The sequence below is a fragment of the Tasmannia lanceolata genome, unplaced genomic scaffold (genome assembly GCF_043159265.1).
Source record: "Tasmannia lanceolata isolate RefF3 unplaced genomic scaffold, GAP_Taslan_0.1 ptg000015l, whole genome shotgun sequence".
Classification (NCBI taxonomy): Eukaryota; Viridiplantae; Streptophyta; class Magnoliopsida; order Canellales; family Winteraceae; genus Tasmannia; species Tasmannia lanceolata.
Genome location: NW_027518692.1, coordinates 46171429 through 46194127, shown reverse-complemented (window position 1 = coordinate 46194127; position 22699 = coordinate 46171429). Strand labels below are relative to the sequence as shown.

At 38.0% G+C, this 22699-nt stretch overlaps 2 protein-coding genes across 3 annotated transcripts in view; both read right to left on the bottom strand.

Moving 5' to 3' along the window:
- The window catches only part of LOC143891554 (protein SPA1-RELATED 2-like), a 31800-nt gene extending 23852 nt beyond the window's left edge, over positions 1-7948 (bottom strand). Inside the window, exons 1-2 of one of the 2 annotated variants that reach the window (XM_077396047.1) lie at positions 7745-7948; positions 4927-7142 (exon numbers count right to left, since the gene is read on the bottom strand). In XM_077396047.1, the coding sequence (XP_077252162.1) occupies positions 4927-6471 (1545 nt within the window). In that variant the 5' untranslated portion in view covers positions 6472-7142; positions 7745-7948. The remainder of the gene's footprint in view (positions 1-4926; positions 7143-7744) is intronic. The other variant, XM_077396048.1, reaches the window with a different exon arrangement.
- Positions 7949-12567: 4619 nt separating this feature from the next.
- Positions 12568-17955, bottom strand: LOC143846581 (uncharacterized). The gene is given in 5 exon segments (XM_077355056.1): positions 12568-13133; positions 13454-13698; positions 15370-15583; positions 15586-15863; positions 17726-17955. Coding segments are annotated over 4 exon segments (975 nt in total). The 5' UTR covers positions 15818-15863; positions 17726-17955; the 3' UTR covers positions 12568-12849.
- Positions 17956-22699: the final 4744 nt, after the last annotated feature.

Here is a 22699-nt window from a genome sequence, read left to right as displayed (position 1 = left end):
AAGACCATCACCCTCTAACCACCTCAAGCTCATGCCACAACATAGGTCTCTCTGAATTTGGTTGACTCAGTTTTGGTTTCCTTAACTCGAAGGAAACATTGTGGGCATTTCGTATGAAATTGAACGGAATTGACAATTAGGGAACTACCATTCAAAAAAAAATTGACAATTAAGGAACTATCTTTTCTGTTTAGCTCCAAATATTTTTCATTTTAGGACAAAAATATATACTCAGGACTCCAAAAATTCCTTTATAAAGCCCACTTCGTTTTGATAGTGTAATGTTCAAAGCCTAAATTCAATAAGCATGGTCTTGGGCATCTTGGCATCGAAATTTTATTATTTCATTTGTTCCACACTCCCCATAAAATTGCAAAAGGAGTAACTCTCCAGAGAATTGTACCTTTGCTATCTCGAGCGGTCCTCTTCCCCAACCAAAAGATCTAGACTAACAACAACTCACCAAGATAACCAATGATAAACCAAAGCACTTAAAAGTTGTCAATCACACCTTGATCGCTACCGTGCAATGAATGAAAATATAGCCTAGTGGATTTATCTTTCGATGAACATAAAGCATTTATTTGCTGGACAAAATGATACTTAAATTCTCCATCAATTGTAGACTACTTCATTTCACATCAATCATTGTACTTGTATTCAGTATTTATTATTTTGAAAATCTTACGATTTACGATTCAATTCTTCCGGTTCAAATTAAATCTTATGGATTATGATTTGAATGATTGAATCCCATGATTAAGTCTTAATTTGTATGAGTATGAGTCTTGCAATTTTTTATTGAATATTATGGTTCGATTGTAAATTGCATGATTCATACGATTGTGAGTAACGTATCAAAGCCACCTCTTCATGTGATTTACCCTAATTATTTTTTTTAAAGACTATTTTCTTTGGAAAGACCCGATTTCCTTCCACAGTAGAAGAATCCTTTGAAAACCCTTTCATGAGAAGGAAGAAGACAAAGGAGGAGGGAGCTCGAATGAATCAAATGAAACCAGTTTGAACCAGTCAAGTGCAATGCATGTCCTTGAGGGCATTACTTACATCGAGGAGAGAGACGACTATAATAAGGACAACATCGATGATTTACCAGCTTTTTATAATTGATATTTGTCATTTGTTTTTGAAACCTTGCCAAAGTTCTCGCCAGAAGGCTCGGTGATGGGTGACATAATTTCCAAGTTCTAGGGCGCATTCATGAATGATCAGATACTGGAAGGGATACTAATTGCAAATGAGATCATTGACACTCTCCAACGTAACGGTGAAAGTGGCATAATCGCTAAGGTGGATTTGGAAAAGGCATATGATCATGTTGATTGGAGTGTACTAAATCACATACAAGAAAGGATGGGATTCGGTGCGAAATGGCATGGATGGATGCAAGCCTGTATTTCTTCCCCATCTTTCTCCATTCTCATCAACGGATCCCCGGAAGGATTCTTTCGATCTATCTACACAAGGACTTCGTCAAGGCGATCCCCTTTCTCCTTATCTATTCATCATGGTGGTAGAAGCGTTGAGCAGTATGTTTTCTAAAGCAGAACAGACTGGGGATATATATCTGGTTTGAAGGTGTCAGGAAACTCTATACCTGACTCACATCTACAATTTGTTGATGACACGTTAGTCCTCTTGAAAGAGGGGGAGTCACAGGTCACTAATTTATGAAGATTGTTTAGGTGGTTTGAGTTATCGACCGGGCTAAAGATCTACTTTTATTAGAGTGCCTTAACTGGGATCAACCTCGATGACCACTCTATAATCTGTTACGCTGGTGCTCTGGGGTGCAGTCCAGCCAAGTTTCCCATCACAATCTCGGCCTCACCCTGGGTTTTGGGATTCCTACAAAAGCACTATGGGACCCAGTGGTGGAACGGGTGGAAAGGAAGCTGGCATCTTGGAAGAAGAAATATCTATCATTTGGAGGAAGGATAACCTTGATCAAGGCTGTTGTCCAACATGCTGGTATACTTCATGTCCAGCTACAAAATCCCAGTTTTGGTTGCAAAACGAATTGAGAGCATTCAAAGAGATTTCCTGTGGGAAGGGGTGGAGGAGGGTAAAAAACATAAACACCTATTTAAGTGGAGCAAGGTATGTAAGGCTAAAAAGAAGGGAGGGCTTGGGATTGGGCAGCTACGACTACGTAAAAAATCGATTTTGGGTAAATGGCTATGGAGATACGGCAAGGAGAAATTTGCTCTATGGCACAATATAATAGGAGGTAAATATGGGAGGGGTTGGGGAGATTGGACGATCCAGGAGCTACCAAGTGGCAAGGGATTGGGGCATGGAGGTCGATAAACTCCGTTCGATCTCAGTTCCTGCCTTTGGTAAGATTCGGGGTAGGGCGGGGAGATAATGTGCGGTTTTGGATGGACCTATGGGTGAGGGAATCATGCTTATGTATAGGCTTTCCGGAATTATTTCGCTTGGTGACGGAACCGGAAGCACTTGTGGCTGATTATTTGGAGAGAGGCGAGAATCTTGGGAGCATGGTTTGGAACATTCGTTTACGTAGGGACCTAAAGGACCACGAGATTACCATGTTCGCGAACCTTCTCCACATTCTATCAGAGTGCTATTTGTCCAATAACGAACCAGACTGCTGCATATGGATATCGGATACACAGGGGGAATTCTCAGTTAGATCCTTTTTTCTTAAACTGAATAATGACAATGGAACACCTTCTCGACGAGCTCGCATATGGCGTTAAGTGGCTTTTGCATGGACTGTTTCACATCGGTGCATAAACACGGACGAACGACTAAAGAAAAGATCACTTAGACTTGCCTCTTGGTGCGTATGTCGATCGGCTGAGGAGACTCTAGACTATCTATTTATACGTTGCAATTACTCCCACTGGATATGGATGAGCATTCTCCGTTTCTTCGGGATTATATGGGTAAACCAAGGCTCAATTAAAAAGGTGATCCTGAACTGGGATGGAGCATTTAACAGGGAGGTTGGGGGAAACAATGTGGCGAGCAATTCCGTACGCTATTATCTAGTTTATTTGTTTGGAAAGAAACAACAGGGTCTTCGCTGGCAAAGAAAAGTACTGGAATCACATTGTACTTAAGATAAAACCAGCAATCATAGCCTGGTCCAAAGCCACCGGATATCTAACTTATTTAACTGGAGCCATTCTCAGGAACTTGACGACAGTGGTTTGGGAAAAAGGAAAGGACGGGAAGAAATCTCAACCGCATTAGTGCCCGCCGGCAGAAGGTTGGTTCAAACTGAACTTCGATGGGAGTTCACGAGGCAATCCAGGGAGGGCAGGCTATGGGGGTGTGATTCGTGACCATAATGGATGCACAATCATGTCATATTCGGGTCCCGCGGGTGTCAGCGACGCCAATGAAGCTGAAGCAAGGGGCCTTCTTTTCGGACTGAAGTGGTGCGCTACACATAATATCGGCACACTGATTGTGGAGGGGGACTCTGCCAATCTCATTGCTTGGGCTTTAAACCTTAGTGGAGGTCCATCGCAACTCTTTCATATTATTGATGAGATTCGTGACATTGTTCGCACTATCCACCCTCAAGTTGCGCACTGGAGAAGATCGGCAAACGCTAGAGCGGATGTTTTAGCTAAAGAAGGAGTAGATTTGCTGTCCACTAATGTAATATGTTCTAACATTCCGGGACCAATTTAGGATTTTAAGCTCCTGGTCCTTCCTCATGTAAAGGCTTGTACTGTTTCATGATGGGTACATCTTGTCACTTATCTTATTTATCAATAAAAATAGTTATCTTTCAAAAAAAAAAAAAAATGATTTTGAAACCTTGGGAATTAATATTATCATGTCTTTTATTACTTCTATGATTATTATCCAAACATGGGTTTAGATGAGAAATTGATGATTAGCATGTGACAAATTTGTTAGCAAATAATTCATATTATGATATTGAATAACCAATCATGGTAGTTTCTACTTAAATAAATGGATTTGGATGAAACTGAATAATTAGTTTTTTTAATAGTGAAAATGAATAATTAGTTATTTTATTGCTTTCTGATTTCCCAACTAGTGTCAGGATTAGACTTAGTTAATTTGAGCCGGGTAGATCCTTTCACCTTCTTCATGAAAATTTTCTGAAGGATTCATTAGCCGACCCCAACTAGTTTGGGACAAAGGCTTAGTTGAGTTGAGTTGAGTTGAGTTGAGTATTGTTTTCTGATTTTATATATATATATATGAATGAATCTTATGATTCAACCCCTATTGAAATACTTGTTAAGTTATTTTGGATAGCTATGTTGCACTGAAGATAACGGAAACTTGAGCTTAAATTTTGAATCCACATATGAACAATCTAAAACTCTCTCTCTCTCTCTCTCTCTCTCTCTCTCTCTGTGTGTGTGTGTGTGTGTGTGTGTGTGTGTGTGTGTGTGTGTGTGAGAGAGAGATATCCATCCTCAATACTGTAATTTGCATAAGAATGCTTTAACAAAACTATCATTTACATATCAGGAGCACCACAAAAAGTGAAAGATGATAAGATTACTGTACATAATAAAGGCAAGAAATATCAGAGAAAATAATGACATATGCCTAAATGTTTTATTAATTAGGCTACAGCATTCTGCTATTTGAGACTTCAACACAACAGGAACGATCTAGAACAATAATAAGCTACAATTCATGCAATAAGATCATATGGACAATATAGTAGTAAGGACATGTCGGTCAGTTGCAGACTATTTAACTCTGCAGGCAGGATATTATAAAATAGGAACATAAAGGAACTCATGCAATTGTGTATCACCAAGCCAAAAAAATAGTTTGTCAAATATCAGGCCATCAAGTAGCAAAATACAGCACTTCCAAAAAGATTCACCCACGTTCCAAATAAAATATGTAAATAGACTAGTAGAGACCTATCCACACCTCAAATAGAAGAAACCCAAGACTGTAAATGTTTGATGAAAGTGTACGGACCCTGCCATTGAGCTCCTCTGGGCTAGTATACCATCTCTCCTCCAACTGCATGCTTTCAGAACTCATCTGCTGGTTTAAGGGGTTATACACACTTGGAGACCCAGACATATTTCGCGCCTTAGGTCCTTTAACCATGTTGTGCTGTTTCATGAAATCGCAACCAAAGTTTTGTGCTTTGAAACGGTTGCTATTATCATCTTTAACTGTTTCATATTTTGAGCTGCATTTAGCGGAAAATCCGAAATGTTGGCCAGAAAATTGCATGTGCTCATTGAGTTTCTGATGCTTCAACGATGAAATAGTAGGTGGGTTTATACCATGTTCCAAGTACCTTTTCCTTGTTGTGTGATGCTCCAAGTGGTGGGCCTCTTCATTCATTACACTCTGTGGCATCTCCGTCTGTATTTGAGGGTCCCAAGGGCCAACATACTTAACCTTTTCCGATGACAATACCATGAAAGACGATGGCCGTATATCTTGCAGGGCAACTCCTTGGGAGTGTGAAAGATCCACCAGGTCCAAGATCTGCTTAAATATACGCAGGCTCTCAATTTTATTTACTTTACGAAAGCCAGGCTTAAGCCATTCTCTTAGGCTGATCCCATCATTAAATGAACCAGCACTAGCCACAGCGCCACTACAGAGGGACAAGTCATTGGCTTTCACGGAAGAACCCTGTGGAGTATCAGAAGCTATCCCAGTATTATAATTTCCCTTCTCATTATTCTGACTCCAGCTCACACCATCAGATCCTTCATGAGTCGCCGAATGTCTATTTGCAGCCCCCTTTCCCTTCAATCTGTTCTTAATAAAAAACTGAGGAAACCCTGACGTTGGTAGAACCTTTGTTCGGGCCCCTCTTGGAAGTCTCATGTATGTATTGCTCGAGACAGTGCAGTTCCCACTGTTAATTAAATGATTGGAGATCTCTCCACGGTCTTCATCCAGATGCTTAGATGGCAGAGGCTTGCTAACCAAAGATTTGGGAAGAATCACATTTCCCATATCTTCTCCACCACCCGACATAGTCGGCTCCTTAGACATCACATTACCAAATGAGTCCTCATTCCTAGAGCGACCTGCCAGCTGAAAGAGATGTTGCCATTGGCCTTTCCTAGGCAAAATTTCTTCTCTGCTATTTGAGCATCCAGTTGTGGAGAAGTTCGAAGTCTTGTAATTTTTGAATGTCAACTCTTCAACCATTAAACCACCATCATTTATAGTGCAAGGGCTAGATTGTGGCCTTTCAAAACCATCTTTAGGACTGGTGCATCCCATGAGAATTCGACCCTCTAAAGTTTCAGTGAAATCTTCAGGCGATCTCAGTGAAGATTGCTGTTCATGCCAATCATTCCCTGGAGAGATAAGCATGGAAGATGATTCCAATACATTACAGCTATCTGGTTGTAAGGAACAATCACTCTCTTTCATTTTGAGGTGTGGAGCCCCTACTGAATTCTCCACATTCCCACTTACATCTCCTGTCTCTTCCATGGCATCCAATGGACTTCACTCAATCGTTCCGATGGCCATGCTAGGTAAATCCAATGTTTCAAAACGCAGATGTGGGTCAAAAGGCAGCCAAAGCAAATACTAGTCGACACAGCACGGCGCACTCGATTACTCGGTTTACACAGATGAGTGCTCAGTGGGTGCGGTTATTACTCGGGAGAGTCAAAGGAGTTGTAAAACGCGACAAAAAACCAGACTCAGACACGAACGCGGAGCGGCGACTCAGAGGAGTCCGCGATGACGCGGGGGAGTTTTAAAACTATGGGTAAATCAACGGGCTGAGTCAGAAATCAGGATTGGCAGAAGATTTCTTTATTTCTCAACAACAACAAAAAGAAGCCCAAAACCAGAAAGCAGACATATATATTCATCTAGATTGAAATGCCAGATAATTTTCCTTGTATTTTTATTTGCTTCAGAAGCAACCTCAGACCTTACTCCAGCACTTTGGAAGTTCTAACTTCGAAGGGCAAAATAAGCATTTGGAGTTTGCAAAATTTCATTCAATCCTAGAAACATAATTCAAAATGCCACAATTAAGACCTTCAAAAACAAATTTCCACTATCATTTCCAGGCCTTCTGTTCTTGATCATTACTCAATAAACACAATCATGTCGAAACGTCTCTTTAATGTGATAAACTCAGACCCATTCTGTCAAAAAAATTCAACCAGAATTCCAATGATAAGAAATTTCATCAAAAGAGAAGGCCCAATAAGCAAATTCACTGAAAGAAACCATCTCTCTATAAAACTCAAAACTTGGTCGACAATCAAGGAAAAGAAACCAAAAATAGCAATGAAAACCTTAAATCTGACTACCAGAGGACATAAATCAACAGCATTTCTCGGAATTTTTTTTTTTTTAAAGCAAAACTAAGATCAATAGAAAAAAGAAAGACACAAATAATCCAAGAATTCGTGACAATCAATGAAAAGAAACCAAAAACAGCAACGAAAACCTAAAATCTGACTACCAGAAGACAGAAATCAACAGCATTTTTAAGATTAAAAAAAACGCAAAACTAAGAACAATAAATAAAAAAAAAAGGCAAGAATAATCTAATAATCAGTAATCTGTTCAAAAGATTGGACCAAAATCGGAAGTACCAGAGAGAAATTCAAACGATCACAGAGCTACCGATGTTTACGAATTTAGAAAACCCTAAAAAGCAAACCAAAAAAAAAAAAAAAAAGAACAATAGAAAACCCTAACAACCTAAAATAAGTAAAAAGCGGGAGCTTTACGAATTTACCAGAATTGAAAACTCTCTCTTTTCCTTGCTTTGCCCTCTAACGCTTTTCTGGTGAAGAAACAAAGCCGAAAGGTAAGTAGAATCCCAAAACATATAATCATGTCTTCAGATTTTATTTTATTTTATATGTGAAAATCTCGCAACGTTTTTCTTCTTCTTTTTTTTCTTCCTTCTAAAATGGATTTAGAAACTTGAGAAAACGAGAACGAAAGGAGGAAAATGAATATAAACTAAAAATATCGCTTTTTAATCATTATTTTATTTATCTATTTTAAAAGCATTTTCTTGCAGACGTGTCTCGCTTTTTTTCGATAGGTTGCGGAAACACTGTAGTTTGGGAAAAGCGAAAAGCAGATATTTTTTTTACAGACTCGGAGTTACGTGAGGATTGATGAAAAAGAGCACTCGTCATTGAAATTATTTACGTAAATGACACCGTCTTGAAATGAGGATTGTATACGTGCTTATTGTAACATTATTTTCTAAAGTTTCATCTTAAAATTTCTTCTCATACGATTTTTTTTTTTTTTTTGCAAGATTTGGAAGCTCAAATGTTTTCTGTTTTCGAACTGACGGAAACTCAAATTGAAATCGAAATTTAAAACCTTGCTTATATTAACTAGGGGTGCCGACATAACCACTTTAATGAATCCACCTATGTCTAAGTCACAATCAGTTTAGATACCTATCGGATCGGATTCAAAGTGTTCTCTGGATGCCACTCTCCGTGTGTCGTGGCCTTGTCCATTTCAAATTGTATAGTCCATAGGAGTGTCCAAGTAGGTCCTACTTACATTTTGCATAGTTAAAATTCTCAGATAAGGATGACGTCGAGTGTGAGCAAATATGAAAACCAGTGTCTCCAAGTGGTGAGAAGAGTCTAAAAATAGGAAACAAAAAACTCTATAGGATTGACTCAAAGTAGTGAGAAGTGGCTAAAAATTAGGAAACAAAAAACTCTGCTCAAAATAGGATTGAGTTTTTCCTGATTTTTAACCCTTTCTCACCCTAGCCTCAACCATGCCGTCTCAAATCACTGTCCTTCTCCCAGTGTCCTACTCCCCTCTCTCACCACTTGGAGACAACTATTTATCATGAAAAAAAATCATGGCTGCCAGATATCACCATAGAATCAATGGTTGTAGAAGGAATTGAAGAGGGTGTGACTCAAGGCTTAATTAAGGGATATGAATGACAAATATTGAAAGTAGAAATCGCTCAAAAAAATGCATATGCCTTTTTTTAACTAAAATACCACTAAAATGATACTTAAAGTTATAAAAAATTATAATATATTTTCATCAAATAGTATAGTAAATTCAGATTTATGATTGTCCCATGGGCTTTTGTTAGTTGTCCCGATATAGAATTTAGTGTCGTCCTGAGTGCATTTGTGATGGCACTGATATCGGTTGAAGGGGAAATGACGTGGATCCAATGGAGCCGTCCCTTGTAGCACTTTTCTACAAGGGCCCCTGTGAGTTTAGCATCCCTCTTATACTAATGAAACTTATATAAGCATTATTGCAATATGACTACTACACCCTGAGGCGAACAAGATTACCTCTAAAGATTAGTGAGCACTTAGGGTGCCTTTCGATTACCAGAATTAGTCGCTGGAATCGAAATCCTATCCTGATTCCACTCGATGTGGCATTTGGTTAGGGGTGGAATTAATTGATACAATGGCATAACTAAAGGAGAAAAAAAATGTTAGAATTTGTTTTTTCGCAACAAAAAAGTGGTATTCGGATTCCGTCCCGATTGAAATAAATTTTTTATTGAAATTTTTATTTAAAATTTTTATTTGATTTTTTCATTCCATTTTTTTAGTAGGTATTTTTTCATTCCATTTACAAGGGAATAATAATAAGATTCAAAAAAGGATGCCGATTCCAATTTTCTATTCTTGCATTCCAAAAGCTGCTCCGTTTGGTTGCCAATAAAAATTTTGTCCTAGGAAGTCTTAGTAAAACTTTGGTCCCATCCCATGTTTGGTTGCCTTTTAGCACTAGAATTTTTTTAATACCACTCTTGTAATGATTGCTTGTGTGGTGAATTTTTTTAATCCCACTCTTATAATGATTGCCTTTTCATCACATCCCAAAATAATCCCAGGAACCAAAAATAAGCTTGAGAAGAATTTTTTTTCTTCCCAACAGTTCGAGCAACCAAAAAAAGTTTTTTTTTCCCATCATAGTCCGGTCAACCAAACATGGAATCTTTATTTTACCGAGATACTTCCAGGACATTTTTTTCCCCACCAATCTCGTTGGATTTTTCTCTCCCACATAAATCCCAGGAACCAAAAAAAAACCCGGCAACCAAACAGAGCAGAGGTTTCATGAAAACAATAATTCAAGGGCAATATTACCAATAATTTTCCAAACAACAAAGAAGTAGCACATGAGAAACTTGCCTTTGGTCCACCCATAATGTCATCATGAATCGAACTTCATTTGAAGGGATCCAACTTTTAATTTTTGTTAAGAAGAATGTTAAACTGAATGACGCCATTGCAAAACTCAGCCAAAAAAACCAACCCCATTGGATCCACCTCATCAAATAACATTTTTCATTCCTTTACTTTTATATTTTTCAGTGCTATTATAAAATGCTCTCTGATGACGCGGATCCAATCCCTTGCTGTTGGTTTTTGCAGGGGCGCTCTTCAGTTTAGCATTCCTTTATTGTTTCTTACCTTTTTTTTTTAATTTCATCTCCTTGATTAGAGTCTAGTAATAAATGAAGGCTCTAAGATCATTTTACGAGATGATTAAATAGATAGGTTTTATGGTAAATTAACCCATTATCAGTGGCATAGTTCTACGTTGCTGCCCTTTGTTATTTTATTCTTTCGGTAACAGTTTGAAGTAAAAGGCAAAGAACGCGCCACGCTATTTGTCCGTGACCGGAAGCTGATCGAATGCTTGGCCTCCAACGTGCCACGTCATCTTGAGCTGGCAATAACACGTGCAACTGAAGGTTGTCACCTTCACATGGCATGGCCTCTCGCGAGACAACACGCTGAGCAACACAAAAATCTTGTGCCACATCATCAGCTGTGGGTCCCACAGGGGGACAGGTCAGCTTGGCATGCTGACGACATAGAGACAATCGGACGGTTGAAGGAAGCCTTGGAACAAGATCTCAGAAAAACGCGTACCATTATGAAAGCTCCACCCAACCCTTCGATTTGATGGACCCTCACATAGACCGGGTGAGCCCAGAAAAAACACATCATCATCCTAGCCCTTCGATTTGCGGGGACAAAAAATGAACAAATTTGTGTGAAGGTTTATACCCAGCTATTTTTTTCCTCCACAAATCAAAGCAGTGGGACGGTCTTATGGAGAAGATTTTTTAGGCACACCTTATTTTTGTGAGGGCCATCAAATGAATACCCTGGATAATGTCGCCCCGCACTGTATTTAAGTAGATAAGTCGGTGGAGTAGGAACTCTTTTTCTCTTTTAGTATTTACTAGTTTATATTATAATGTTATAGGGGAAATGCTAGCGTCCATCGCAAAGAGGCTGGTCTGTCGCACGTCAGACCAGCCACCTCGTCAATGCTTAGCAAATCCCATGTTATAGAGGGCTGCTAGCACGATGCTGTTAGATTTTGATTTTCAAAATCATGGTTTTTTGGTCAAAACTAGCATTTAGAAAATATTTTCTAAGTAATGTTTTGGAAAAGAAAAACCTTTCTTTTGAAAAAGTTGCTTTATGGTTGAGAGTCTAGAAGTGATTGAAAAAAGATAGTCCCGTATCGACTCCTAAAAAAGAAAGAATTGGGCTTATAAAGTTTTACTCTTTTTTATTCTTTGTTGTTGACCCGTCCGCGCACGCGTGATCAATGGGCGCATAATGACGCACTTTGCATTTCTCACGCAGAGTGGTTCGGTCGGGTTGGGCCTGAGTTCGGGGCTAATGGTTGACCCAGTGGGCCTAGGGGCTCCAAAGGATAATGCATCAGTAGGTGCGATTCCGAATTGTCGGATCGTAATGTAACGGCTACTGGAAGATGACCGTTAGATGGTGTCCCATTTACTCAACGGTCAAAAAGCCCATAAGGTGCGATCTATACCGTGGATGGGCAATCAAGCGGTTACGGGGTTGGAGGGGCTTTTAACACAAGCCATTAGTTACCCCGGTCGCAATGGGATGCGATCTAACTATCAGAAATGAACCTACAATGGAAAAGTGCATTGTATGGGTGTTTTCCATACAAAAGAGTCACCTCAGACTCTACAAAAACAGTAGAAAACACCCATACAAGTATGAATTCCGAATTCCTATTTAGCATACCCAAACTATCTATTCCAGAAGCAATCTCACTCTCTTACACTGTTATCCCCTACAAAGTTACTGTTTTATTATTTTAGTAGTTTTTTCAAGTGGGTCTTAAATACTTTCAAAATTCAAAGGTGATTCAGGCTTGATTCCGTTCAGTGCAGAACGTCGTCAAGCAATCGGTTTGGAAACCGGGCTTCATTGTATCTTGGAAGCGAGTTCGTGGTCCCATGTGCACACTATTGGTGGGGGCGAATATCGTCTTAAGGAAAGCGTTTACGCGCCTTGAAGCATCTCTTATCTTATCTTTTTCGCAACCACTACACCAAAATTCTCCAACAGATGCTGCAAGGGTATGTCTTCAGGGCACACAGCTGGATGTTACCCTCAAATTATTTTCCAATCATACTCCCCATCCATCCCTACATGGATTTTCATGGATGTAGAAGCCAAAAACAGGGACTACTGATAAACCATCACTTTAACAAAAGGGACACAAATCAAATGGAAGGCCAAATTGAAATCTAGATTCGAACAAAGCCAGAAAATACGCCATTTAAAACAAAATCCTTACAAAAGGAATTGGTAAACCCTGGCCATAATCCCAAAGAAACTGAAGTAATTTGGTTCATGTGAGAAGCTTGGGTAATCCTTCCGACAGTAAATGACAAACAGGACCACAGACGCTCACTACAATGGAAAGGCATCTCTCTTCCATTCTCTTCTTCTAACAAACCTTGGAATCAAAGATTGAATCAGTAAAGTTCCGTTACAAGGGTGAGCTTTGCAGTTTGCATCAAACCCTAAATTTTCAACATAACCTATGTTGCAACAAGGAACAAGATTCCTCCGCTACGCAAAGGCACCTGAGTCTTGCAAATGTTAAATAACCAGTGTGACCTCTCGTCTCACTGGATGGTCTAGTCATAACAGAGCAACTCGAATCCTCACTTCCATTGCTTGCTTCACTAGAAGAAAACTGCCTCCTCTTGCAAGGAAGTGACCCCAAAGAACCATCTTCATTGCCTCCACCATAACCCATCCTCTGCTCTCGCACTTCATATGCACGGAGGAGAACCTCAAATGTCCTAATATATGCATGAACGAAAGCATTAGTTACAGAAAAGTGATTACTAATATGTGTCAGTTATAGTGAAATTGAGAATTCGAGATGATCAATGCTAAAAGGCTAAAAAAGTAACCAGTTAGAGTTGAGCATGGAGGCAGCAAGGAAAATTTGGCTCAATTTATAAACCAAAACAGCCAACTCAAGGTTGGTTATCTATGAAACTGACCCCAGTCTCAGGAGCCAGGCTAAACCAACAAGACACTTCTGAGTTTTTAGTATGACCAGCAAAATTTTAAACATTAATATCATCCATTGAGACAGAAGTCATAACTATGAAGAAGCTTACCTGTAAAATCTGACTTTAGTGTCTCGCACGAGCGTTGCACTTGCTCGATGCAAGGTGAGAATGAGCATAGAACTCCATCTGGCTTCAACATTTTACAGGCAGATGGAATGGCCAACCAAGGTTGAGGGAGGTCAAGGAACACTGAATCAGCTGACCCACAAAATTCATCGGGAAATCCTTCACCTTGAATATCTCTAACACCAACTGTAACTAAGCTGCTCAATCCGATTCTTTCCAAATCCTCCCTAATGAGGAAAAACCCAATTTAGAGTCAAAACACGTTACTGTCAAATTATTCTTATATATCAAGATGAGTTGGATTTTATTGACACATATGAGACTGGAACAGAAAGCTGCTTTCAATTGTAATAACAGCTTACGAAGAGAGTGTTAATCATAGAAGAGACATGCCCTCAACAATTTTCTGCATTTGACCAATAGAGTAAACAACAAGTGCAAATGTGCAACCATGAGCAGTTGGCATGTGGGCATTTAGCAAAAGTGTAATATCAACAAAGATGTGTCTCAAACGTTCTAAGTAGATCCCAACGTTGGAAAATTTTCAGAATGAGTAGTGCAGTGGAGTTGGTGAATCACGATCTTTTTATGCTTAAAGGTTCCATTCAATCTACAAACCTATTTTTTTGTAAACATGTGAACTTCAATACCAGATACCTTAATGCTCTCATCCCAAGAAGTTGGACTTGATGAATTTTAAATATTACAATCAAGATTTTAAAACTTGAAAGGCATGGGGATGAACCACCTAGAAATTAAGTGAAGTATTTCATCCATAGTTTTAAAACTCCCCCGCGTCATCATGGACTCCTCCAAGTTGACTTCCTTTTCCCTTGGCCGTGTTTCGCATTTTGCAATCTAGAGTTAATAAAAATTCCTTTGACTCTCCTGAGCTATGACTGCGTCAACCGAGTACCCGACCACATTGCGCCAAGTCGACTATGATTTTCTTCGAGCACGCTTTGACCCGCATCTGCATTTTGAAACACTAACTTCAATGATTATTTTGAGCTCAAAAGGTTTTTGACAAAACCCTATCTCTTGAGTTTTTAAGTACAACATCAAAATTCCAGGCACTTGCATCATTTACCCAAGTGTTTCAAGTTTTGAGTTCTTAGAAAATTGAGTTATCTCTCGAACTCAGCTTGAGTCTTGATCAAGTAGAGTTGCACGGGGGAGTTTTTGGAGAAATTGATAGAGTTATTAATCATGGATTAAAAATGATTATTTTAAAGGTCCTCAAAAAAACATTGAACTTAATATTGGTTTGATAATGCAATTCAAAAGAGTTGTTCGACTTCCACCCCATTTGACTGACTCATTTTTATTGGTTGTTTCTTTTCTGTATCTATTTTGTATTTTAATTGTTTCTTTCTTCCTAGTAGAGACCTCAGTCTTTGTTTCTTTTTAATGAAATATCTAACTATTCAAAAAAAAAAATGCAATTCAAAATATATAAGAACAAATCGTGTGCGAAAGATCAGTTTCCAGATGTCAAAACCCAGCATTGTCTAAGATAAATACAATGATAAAAAATTCTGTTATAGAATTTGTGTATGAAACAATCATAATATAGATTACAATACTACAAGAACCGTATTTTGTCATTCCTTTTAATTTTCCACTCTTATTAACTGTCAGATACTTTGTAAACCAGATGGACATTCACTTTATATAGGAACAAAATAATCTGACATTTATTTCGAGAAAAGAACAAACATCATAAATAATAATAAAAAAGAACAAACATCATAACTATATAAATAACAAAGACTATCCTTTATATTTCCAACAGGGAATAAGAAAAACAAAGATACATATTAGAAACTGGCATATCGAATGTCTCACAAGACAGCAACATTATTCTATCAATGTCATCCAGGGAGTCAATGGCTTACCTGGCTAAGGCGGCCCTCTGTTCGTGAAAGTCAAATGTATAGATATGGCCAACAGGAGCAACAACCCTTGCAAGAGAGGTTGTTAGAGAACCACTTCCAGTGCCCGACTCAAGAACCAGACAGCTAGGGATAACTTCCAAGTATGAAATCACAAAGCTAATATCCGCAATATATAAAATCTGGGTCCTATGGCTTAGAACCAGAGTCCACAACTAGGAGTAGGAGGAAACAGCTAAACAAATCCCCCCTTATTGCTCAGCACCTTGGATCCAAAAGGCCTCCCAACCCAATCAGAATGCCTAAAGACACCAAATCGATTCTGGAGCTCTGAACCTTCACATACTTTGATGGCCTTCATGATGTCATGCCTCTCATACACGAGAACCAGGTCCCCATTGCATATGCAGCGCTGGAAAGAGTTCCTCTTTGTTGGGTCAATGGGCAACATCCTCAAAATCTTATACAAAAGATCACACAGCTTCAACTACTTTTCACTGTCATATGTGAAATTTTGTATGTTGAGCCTAATAGAACAATAAGAAAATAACCGCGCATAAATAATCATAAAAAATGGAATTATGGGGAAAATATGATTGGATCTAAAATTCGAGCCGGTGATAGTGATCCATAATCGTTTCCTTGAATCAACCTATTCTTTTCCTTCTTCTTTTTTGAATATTAAATAACATGACCTTTCCTATGCATTTACTAATATGTAAGAAGAGTTTTTGTAGGTTTAAAGGTTAAAGAGGAAAGATCGATTGAGCAGCAACCTCATTAAGTTACAATGGTGTGCATATGTAGTGCATATCGAGCTCTAGTGTAGATCATTTCATACCACCCATCGGGTAGAGTACGTCTCTGATCCTCCAAGGCCCCAAAATCACATATAATGGAAAATTCAAGCTATTTGATGAAATGCATTTGAGTTGTTGAATATGGATCAAAACTTATCAAATTTCTATTACTGTTCATTCGTAGGCAATTGATTGGATGGTTAAGATCATCCAATCAGGCACAAGAAGATGATGAACATACTCCATGGACCTCTTTGGCTGCCACCAAAATTAGTTCTTATTTGTAAATGGGACAATAAATCCTTTTTGGAAGGCAATAACTATATTGTTTGTAAAACTATAATAACTGTTATTTGCAAAAAAATCAGATTTAAGTCCAAACTCCATGTTCAATTAATATGTATAATCCCATATTCAATTAAGCACTATGAACAGATATTCGAAAAAATGCTACGAGAAGCTGCAGAACAGACCCACCTCTTGATCTTTCCTTCCAATACTATCTAAATGAACGCATAGAATGGTAAGGCATTCTATATCTCTTCTTCCCCTATTCTTAGTATAACAACTGTATGGATGATATGATCTTTGATCCTGATCTGATCCTGATCATCCAATTGTGGATCCCACCTCATTCACAATACTTAATATGATGAAAGCACCCCCACATTTGCTAACACAATAGATGGATGGATTTCTCTAAGGAATTACAATAAACACCTTCAAGGAATGACGGATTGACGGTAACAACCAAACAAATTGGCACACATGACTTAAGCACACAACTATCAAGTATATCAGCATTGATATGATTGGATCTATACGTGATAAGGGTAACTGTTGAATCATTCCATTCTTTGATGCTCTACCGAATCAAAGAGACCTGGATCATATACTCAAGCACACAACTATCAAATATATTAGTACTAACTATGAAACATCTAATAAAATCATTGGTAAAGCTATCAAACGAAGGAATATCATAATTCTTTTGGGCCAATAAGACATGACAGTTATTTCCTCCTCTAAATCCTGAAACACACAAAAAAGAAATTTTAAAAAAGAAAAGGCTTAGTTTCAAAAAAAGAAAAAGAAAAAGAAAAGAGATTAAAAGCTCTTCCACCAATGAACTCAAGACCCCACTCTCATAATGCAGTCCAATGATAGCTGAAGAAAAACATCAATTTGTGACAAATACATGAAAAATATGAGAATGAGATTAATCAAACAAAATTTAAATACTATGAGGCAAGCCCAAAAGAATGCATGAAAAGGGGGAAGATTCTAGAAATTAATACTAAACCAGCACATACTCGATGAATTCCAACGGCTGTAAAGGAACATATGACCATCAAACATCTATTATCATTACTGAAAGAACTGAAATTCTTGTGTACCAAACAGAAGCAATTCACATACTGGAAGAACCAGAAAAATAAAAATCTAATTTTTTAATTAGTTTAAATGTATCTCGATCATCGATTTCAGCAGCTAGACAATCGAGCAACCCTTAAAAGGAAAAAAAAAATAATCCGAAATGGGTATGTGAGATTACTTACCCGATAGCCATTTCTTCTGCAAATTACCTCTTACACGATTCTCTGAAAAATGAGAGAATAAAGATTAGCCACACAGAGCATGAAATAAAATCAAGGGACAGAGAGTGCTTTCATTCGCCTAGGTATAGAAAAGAAACAGAGAGAAAGCAATTGAATAAAAATTTATCAACTTCGTGCAACAAATTCAAACTACAAAGAGAAAAATGTTGATTTCGACTGGAGCAAAACCAAAAAATAAAGAAAATAATAATATTACCTCAGAAGGATTAGAGGGTTAGGAGAGACAAGAAAGAACTGAATAAGTCCTTTCTAAAGTTTTTCAGAACTTACATTTTTAGGCACAATGAATTCTGCATATATGGGAATCGGAACAGACACATACAATTTAAAAAAGAAATTGACAAATCCTGGATATATATGAGTATTTTTACATGAATTTTCAGATATTTTTTTCCCTTTAGATGAGCTTTCTCTTGGAATATGAAGCGACGGGATTTTGGAGAGGAAAGGCGTGAGAAGGAAATCTAATAAGTAGGGTGGCTTTTGGAATTCCAACCTTTCGTGGAACTGACTCGAAGCCTACTTTCCTTCCCAGGTTATCTATATTCCGTTCTTAATGTTCCGTTCTCTCGTTGGGAAAGGAAAGGAAAGGAAAGGAAAGGGAAGTGAAGGGAAGGAAACTGACGTGGTGGAAAGGAAACGTGACAGAAAACCTGTCAAATGAGTGTTTCGTTTCACATAAACCTGACAGAAAGCTCACAGAAACTAACAGAAACCATAGAAATATGCGTTTCATTGCAGGGGAAACTCAATAGAAACCCGTTAAATAGAAACTGTGAGAAAATAACATGCAGAATGATGTCAACATAGAAACTAGTCTAAAATAAGTGGGTCCAACCCTCTGAAGTCAATCAAAATAAGAAAACTATGACAAACAGAAGCTGAACAATAACAATGCCAATCAAATTGTCACAAATATAGAGTTGCCAAGATAGAATTGCCAAGATATAAATCATGCAATCAACATAGACTTGACATAAAAAGCAACTAAAAATACATGGGCCAGGTAGTAGAGGAAAAGAATGAAAAAAACCAGCATGATTGTCAGACTTTTTCAGTATCTGGTAGCCCATTTTTTCCCGACCCAAATGCCTAATACGAACCCAAACCCCTTCGATTTCAGAAACCCAAAAAAAAAAAAAAAAAATCCCAAATCCAAAGCTAAATATGAACCTAAAACTCCAAGACAAAACCCCAATATGTAAAACAAACCCTAATCTTAATAAATCAAAGCCAGATTAGGGGTAATTTTAATGAAACTCTAAAATCAAAACCCTAATCTGTATTTTTTGTTTCAAAAATAGAAACCCCAAAATGAAAAGAAATCTTTCTATAGATTTTAAAACCCCAAAATGAAAGAAATAGAACTAGATTTTAATCGAAACCCTAATCTGTATATTTTTTTGAAAAAAATGAAACCCTATTTCTGGTTTTAGAAGATGAGAATGGGGAAGATTTCTCCATTCCTCAAATCCTACAAACTCTCTCTCCCACTCCTAAACTCCCTCCTTCCCCTCAACCAAACAAAATGGGAGAAAAAAGACGAAGGATGGAACAGAGAGAGAGAGAGAGAGAGAGAGAGAGAGAGAGAGAGAGAGATTACCACGTTGGAGAGGAGCCGGAGGATGAAGTTTGAAGACGATGGAGGAGTCGTAGGTTGAAGGCGATGGAGATTACGTGTTTTTTTTCTCCACCCGCGGAAACTAAGAGGGAAACTAGGGTTTCCGATAGATTTAGTCGAAAAATTCACGGGAGAAAAGTCACAGAAATGTGGTTACCACGTAATATATTTTATTTTCCACGTGGGATATAAAAGTTTCCTTACGAATCTAACAAAACATAGAAAATGAGAGTTTCCGCGGAAAAAAACTGTGGTTTCCTCGGAAACCCAGGGGGAAAGAAAACTAGAGAACACATTATAATGAAATAACTATTCCTTTCTATTTTTAAATATAAAAAAGTAACTTCTATATAATGAAATAATTCCAAAATCAAGGATTGATATTAGACTTTTCAGCCATGTTATTATTGATATTGATATATGTCCTCCAAAGTATTCATTTCTATCTTAAGTCATTATTGTTATTGCTTGCAAAATTATTGTGTTATCAATGTTTTAGCACATATCCACCTCCATCCCGATTTTATCAAGATCATATCTGATTTTATCTAGATCATAATTTTTTCTTTGCCCCGCGGGAGTGCAACTAGTTAAAGGTAAGTATGGAAGAAAAAGTAAAGGATATTTTGACTTTTGGGTTAAGTGTCTTGAATATGCAAATGACAAAAATACCCTGAGTCGGACACAATTGGAATCATGACATTGTGGGACACAACCGAAAATAAAAGCAAAGGGTGGAAGAACATAACCCATCATTTTGCCTTTGTATATAGTAGTTGGATTAGATTATGGGGAATGAAAAAAAACACTCCTATTACATAGATAAATTTTAAAACTCACACGGCCGGAAGAAGCCATGGTGCACCAGGCCTTAAGGTATGTCTCATATGGCAATATATTACACTATGACAGTGTGTTTTCTATTGGAAAACATTATATAAGTAAATAAATTGTAACCTCCCTCTTTAGGACTTAGGTGTGGACAATCCCCATTGGATGCGTTTGGATCGCCGGAATCAGGAACCAATATTGGTATCACATTCCAATCCAATTCCAATTTCCCCCGTAAACGGAAAATGATTCCAATTCTAGTGTTTGTGTGAGCTCTGGAATTTATCCAGGGAATCAATCATGATTCCCATTCTAGTGTTTGGTACCGCCCGGACAAACGCCGGAATGATCCAAGAACAATATTAAAAAACAACTTATTTCAACTCAACCAAAAAAATTATAAAAGTAAAGAGCATATGGTTAACACATATTTATTGAGCCAAGTACACTAGATATCTCACCAAACCCACTTTCTCAGTTTTACAAGTTAAAAGGACGAATATATTGGCAGGATCAACATCTACAAGGTTTATTTGCATACAGGGGCGATGGCACATGAAAGGGAAGGGGGACAATTGCCCCCCTTAATTTTTTGGGAAAAAAAAAGAGAGGAAGTCTAGCATTTCGGGACTCTATTGGCCAATAGGGAAGGGGGACAATATGAAGCTATTCGGGACTCTATTGGCCATAATGTGCCTTGCTGGCTTTCCCTTCTAAAACTACAATTAATACATCGGCAAAAAAATCGCCCATCTCCTCTTGACACTAAAGCATTGATTTTGAAATAAATCATTCTCTTAAATACCATCAATAGAATCCTAAATAGTCGGCATTTTCCTCACAATCCAAACCGTTGATTTGCTGCACCCTTGCCCATAAAATCATCTCCATTGGATGATCCTAACTCTTCAATCTATAGATATTTCTAAATGTAATTTATCTACATATTAGAGGGTTAGGGTCATCCTATGGAGATGATTTTTTCACCTGTGACTCCTAAATAAAAGTGTACTAATAGGACACACGCAGAACCTAATATTTGCACTCCACTTAATTGAATGGTCTCAGATCCCTTGAGATACATCTTTCAGAGAGGGAGATTATACGATGGCCGGTCATGTATGAGGGTGCAGCCCAGGCCCACATTATTTGGGTGATCCAAACCGTTTATTTGTTGGGCCCCAATGTATATAAGATGTGCCCCAAAATATCTTCTCCATTGGATGATCCTAACCCTCCAATTTTTGGAGGTTTAAAATTGACAGTACAATATAGAAATCTGCACATAACAGAGGGTGAGGGTTCGGATAAACAGTATGGAGAAAAGTTTTTGGGATACACTATCTACATCTATGTAAGGCCCAAAAATTAATGGTTTGGATCAGCCAAACGATGCAGGGCGGCCACCATATATAATCTCGTTAGAGAGAAGGGTTTTTTTGTTGATTCAAATAAATCCCAACAAGTTGACACGTGATAACATAGAAGTCTCAAGTAACTATATTTACTCCATCAATGCCTGTAAAGAATAGCACTATAACAAGAAAGGCACATTAAAGAATGGAGCAAGGCCGACTATTTTGACCGATTTTTTTGCCGATGTATTAATCGTAGTTAGAGAAGGGCAAACCGGAAAAGCGTATTATGGCCAATGGAATCCCGATTACAACATGAGTTTAAAATTTTAATTTTACCAGTTTTATATCCCTTCCTTCTAAAAAATATCTATTTCTCTTCCCAAGTGAGGGTTTTTCCCTTCCTTCTAAAAAAATATGCCCCCCCTTTGAGGGATATAAAAGGGATATAACAATGAACATTTTAGGGTCTTTTTTGGAAACTATAATAGTGCTTTCATTTGTTCGGAGAAAAAAAATTACTATAACTTTTGCCCCCTTGTGCAAAATTTCTGCTTGCGGACAACATTTAGAGCCGAAGTATTCTTTTTTGAACCAATAGCCAAAGAACAAGCAAGCAAAGCATACGCTCAAGAGAGGATCTGCTGCCATATTGACAAGGCAAAGTCATTAAAAGGCTCAAGTGACAAACTGCTACCGGATTGATCAGACAAGACAAAAGCCATTAAAAAGGCTCAAGAGAGGATCTGCTACCCTATTTGACAATACAAGACAAAAGTACTCATAGTCTTATGCTAACGCTGCAATTTATACCAAAAAGGCTACCTAATGAGAAGAGACTACTAGAGAGAGAGAGAGAGAGAGATGAAACCATTGTCAGAAAACGGAGGAGAGTCGTAAGGAGTGAGAAATCTGTTCTCACATGAAAATAGTCTGATTTGTGTATCATTTTTCCGGCACAAATTTAGAGAGAGTTTGGAACAGATCGCCCAAAATAGGAGAGACAGAGAGAGGCTCTTGATTTGCAGGGAACCAGAGGAGAGGTTGAGGAAGATGACGCCGTTTTTTTTCGGAAGCTTGAGAAGAGAGATCTCAAAACCTAACATT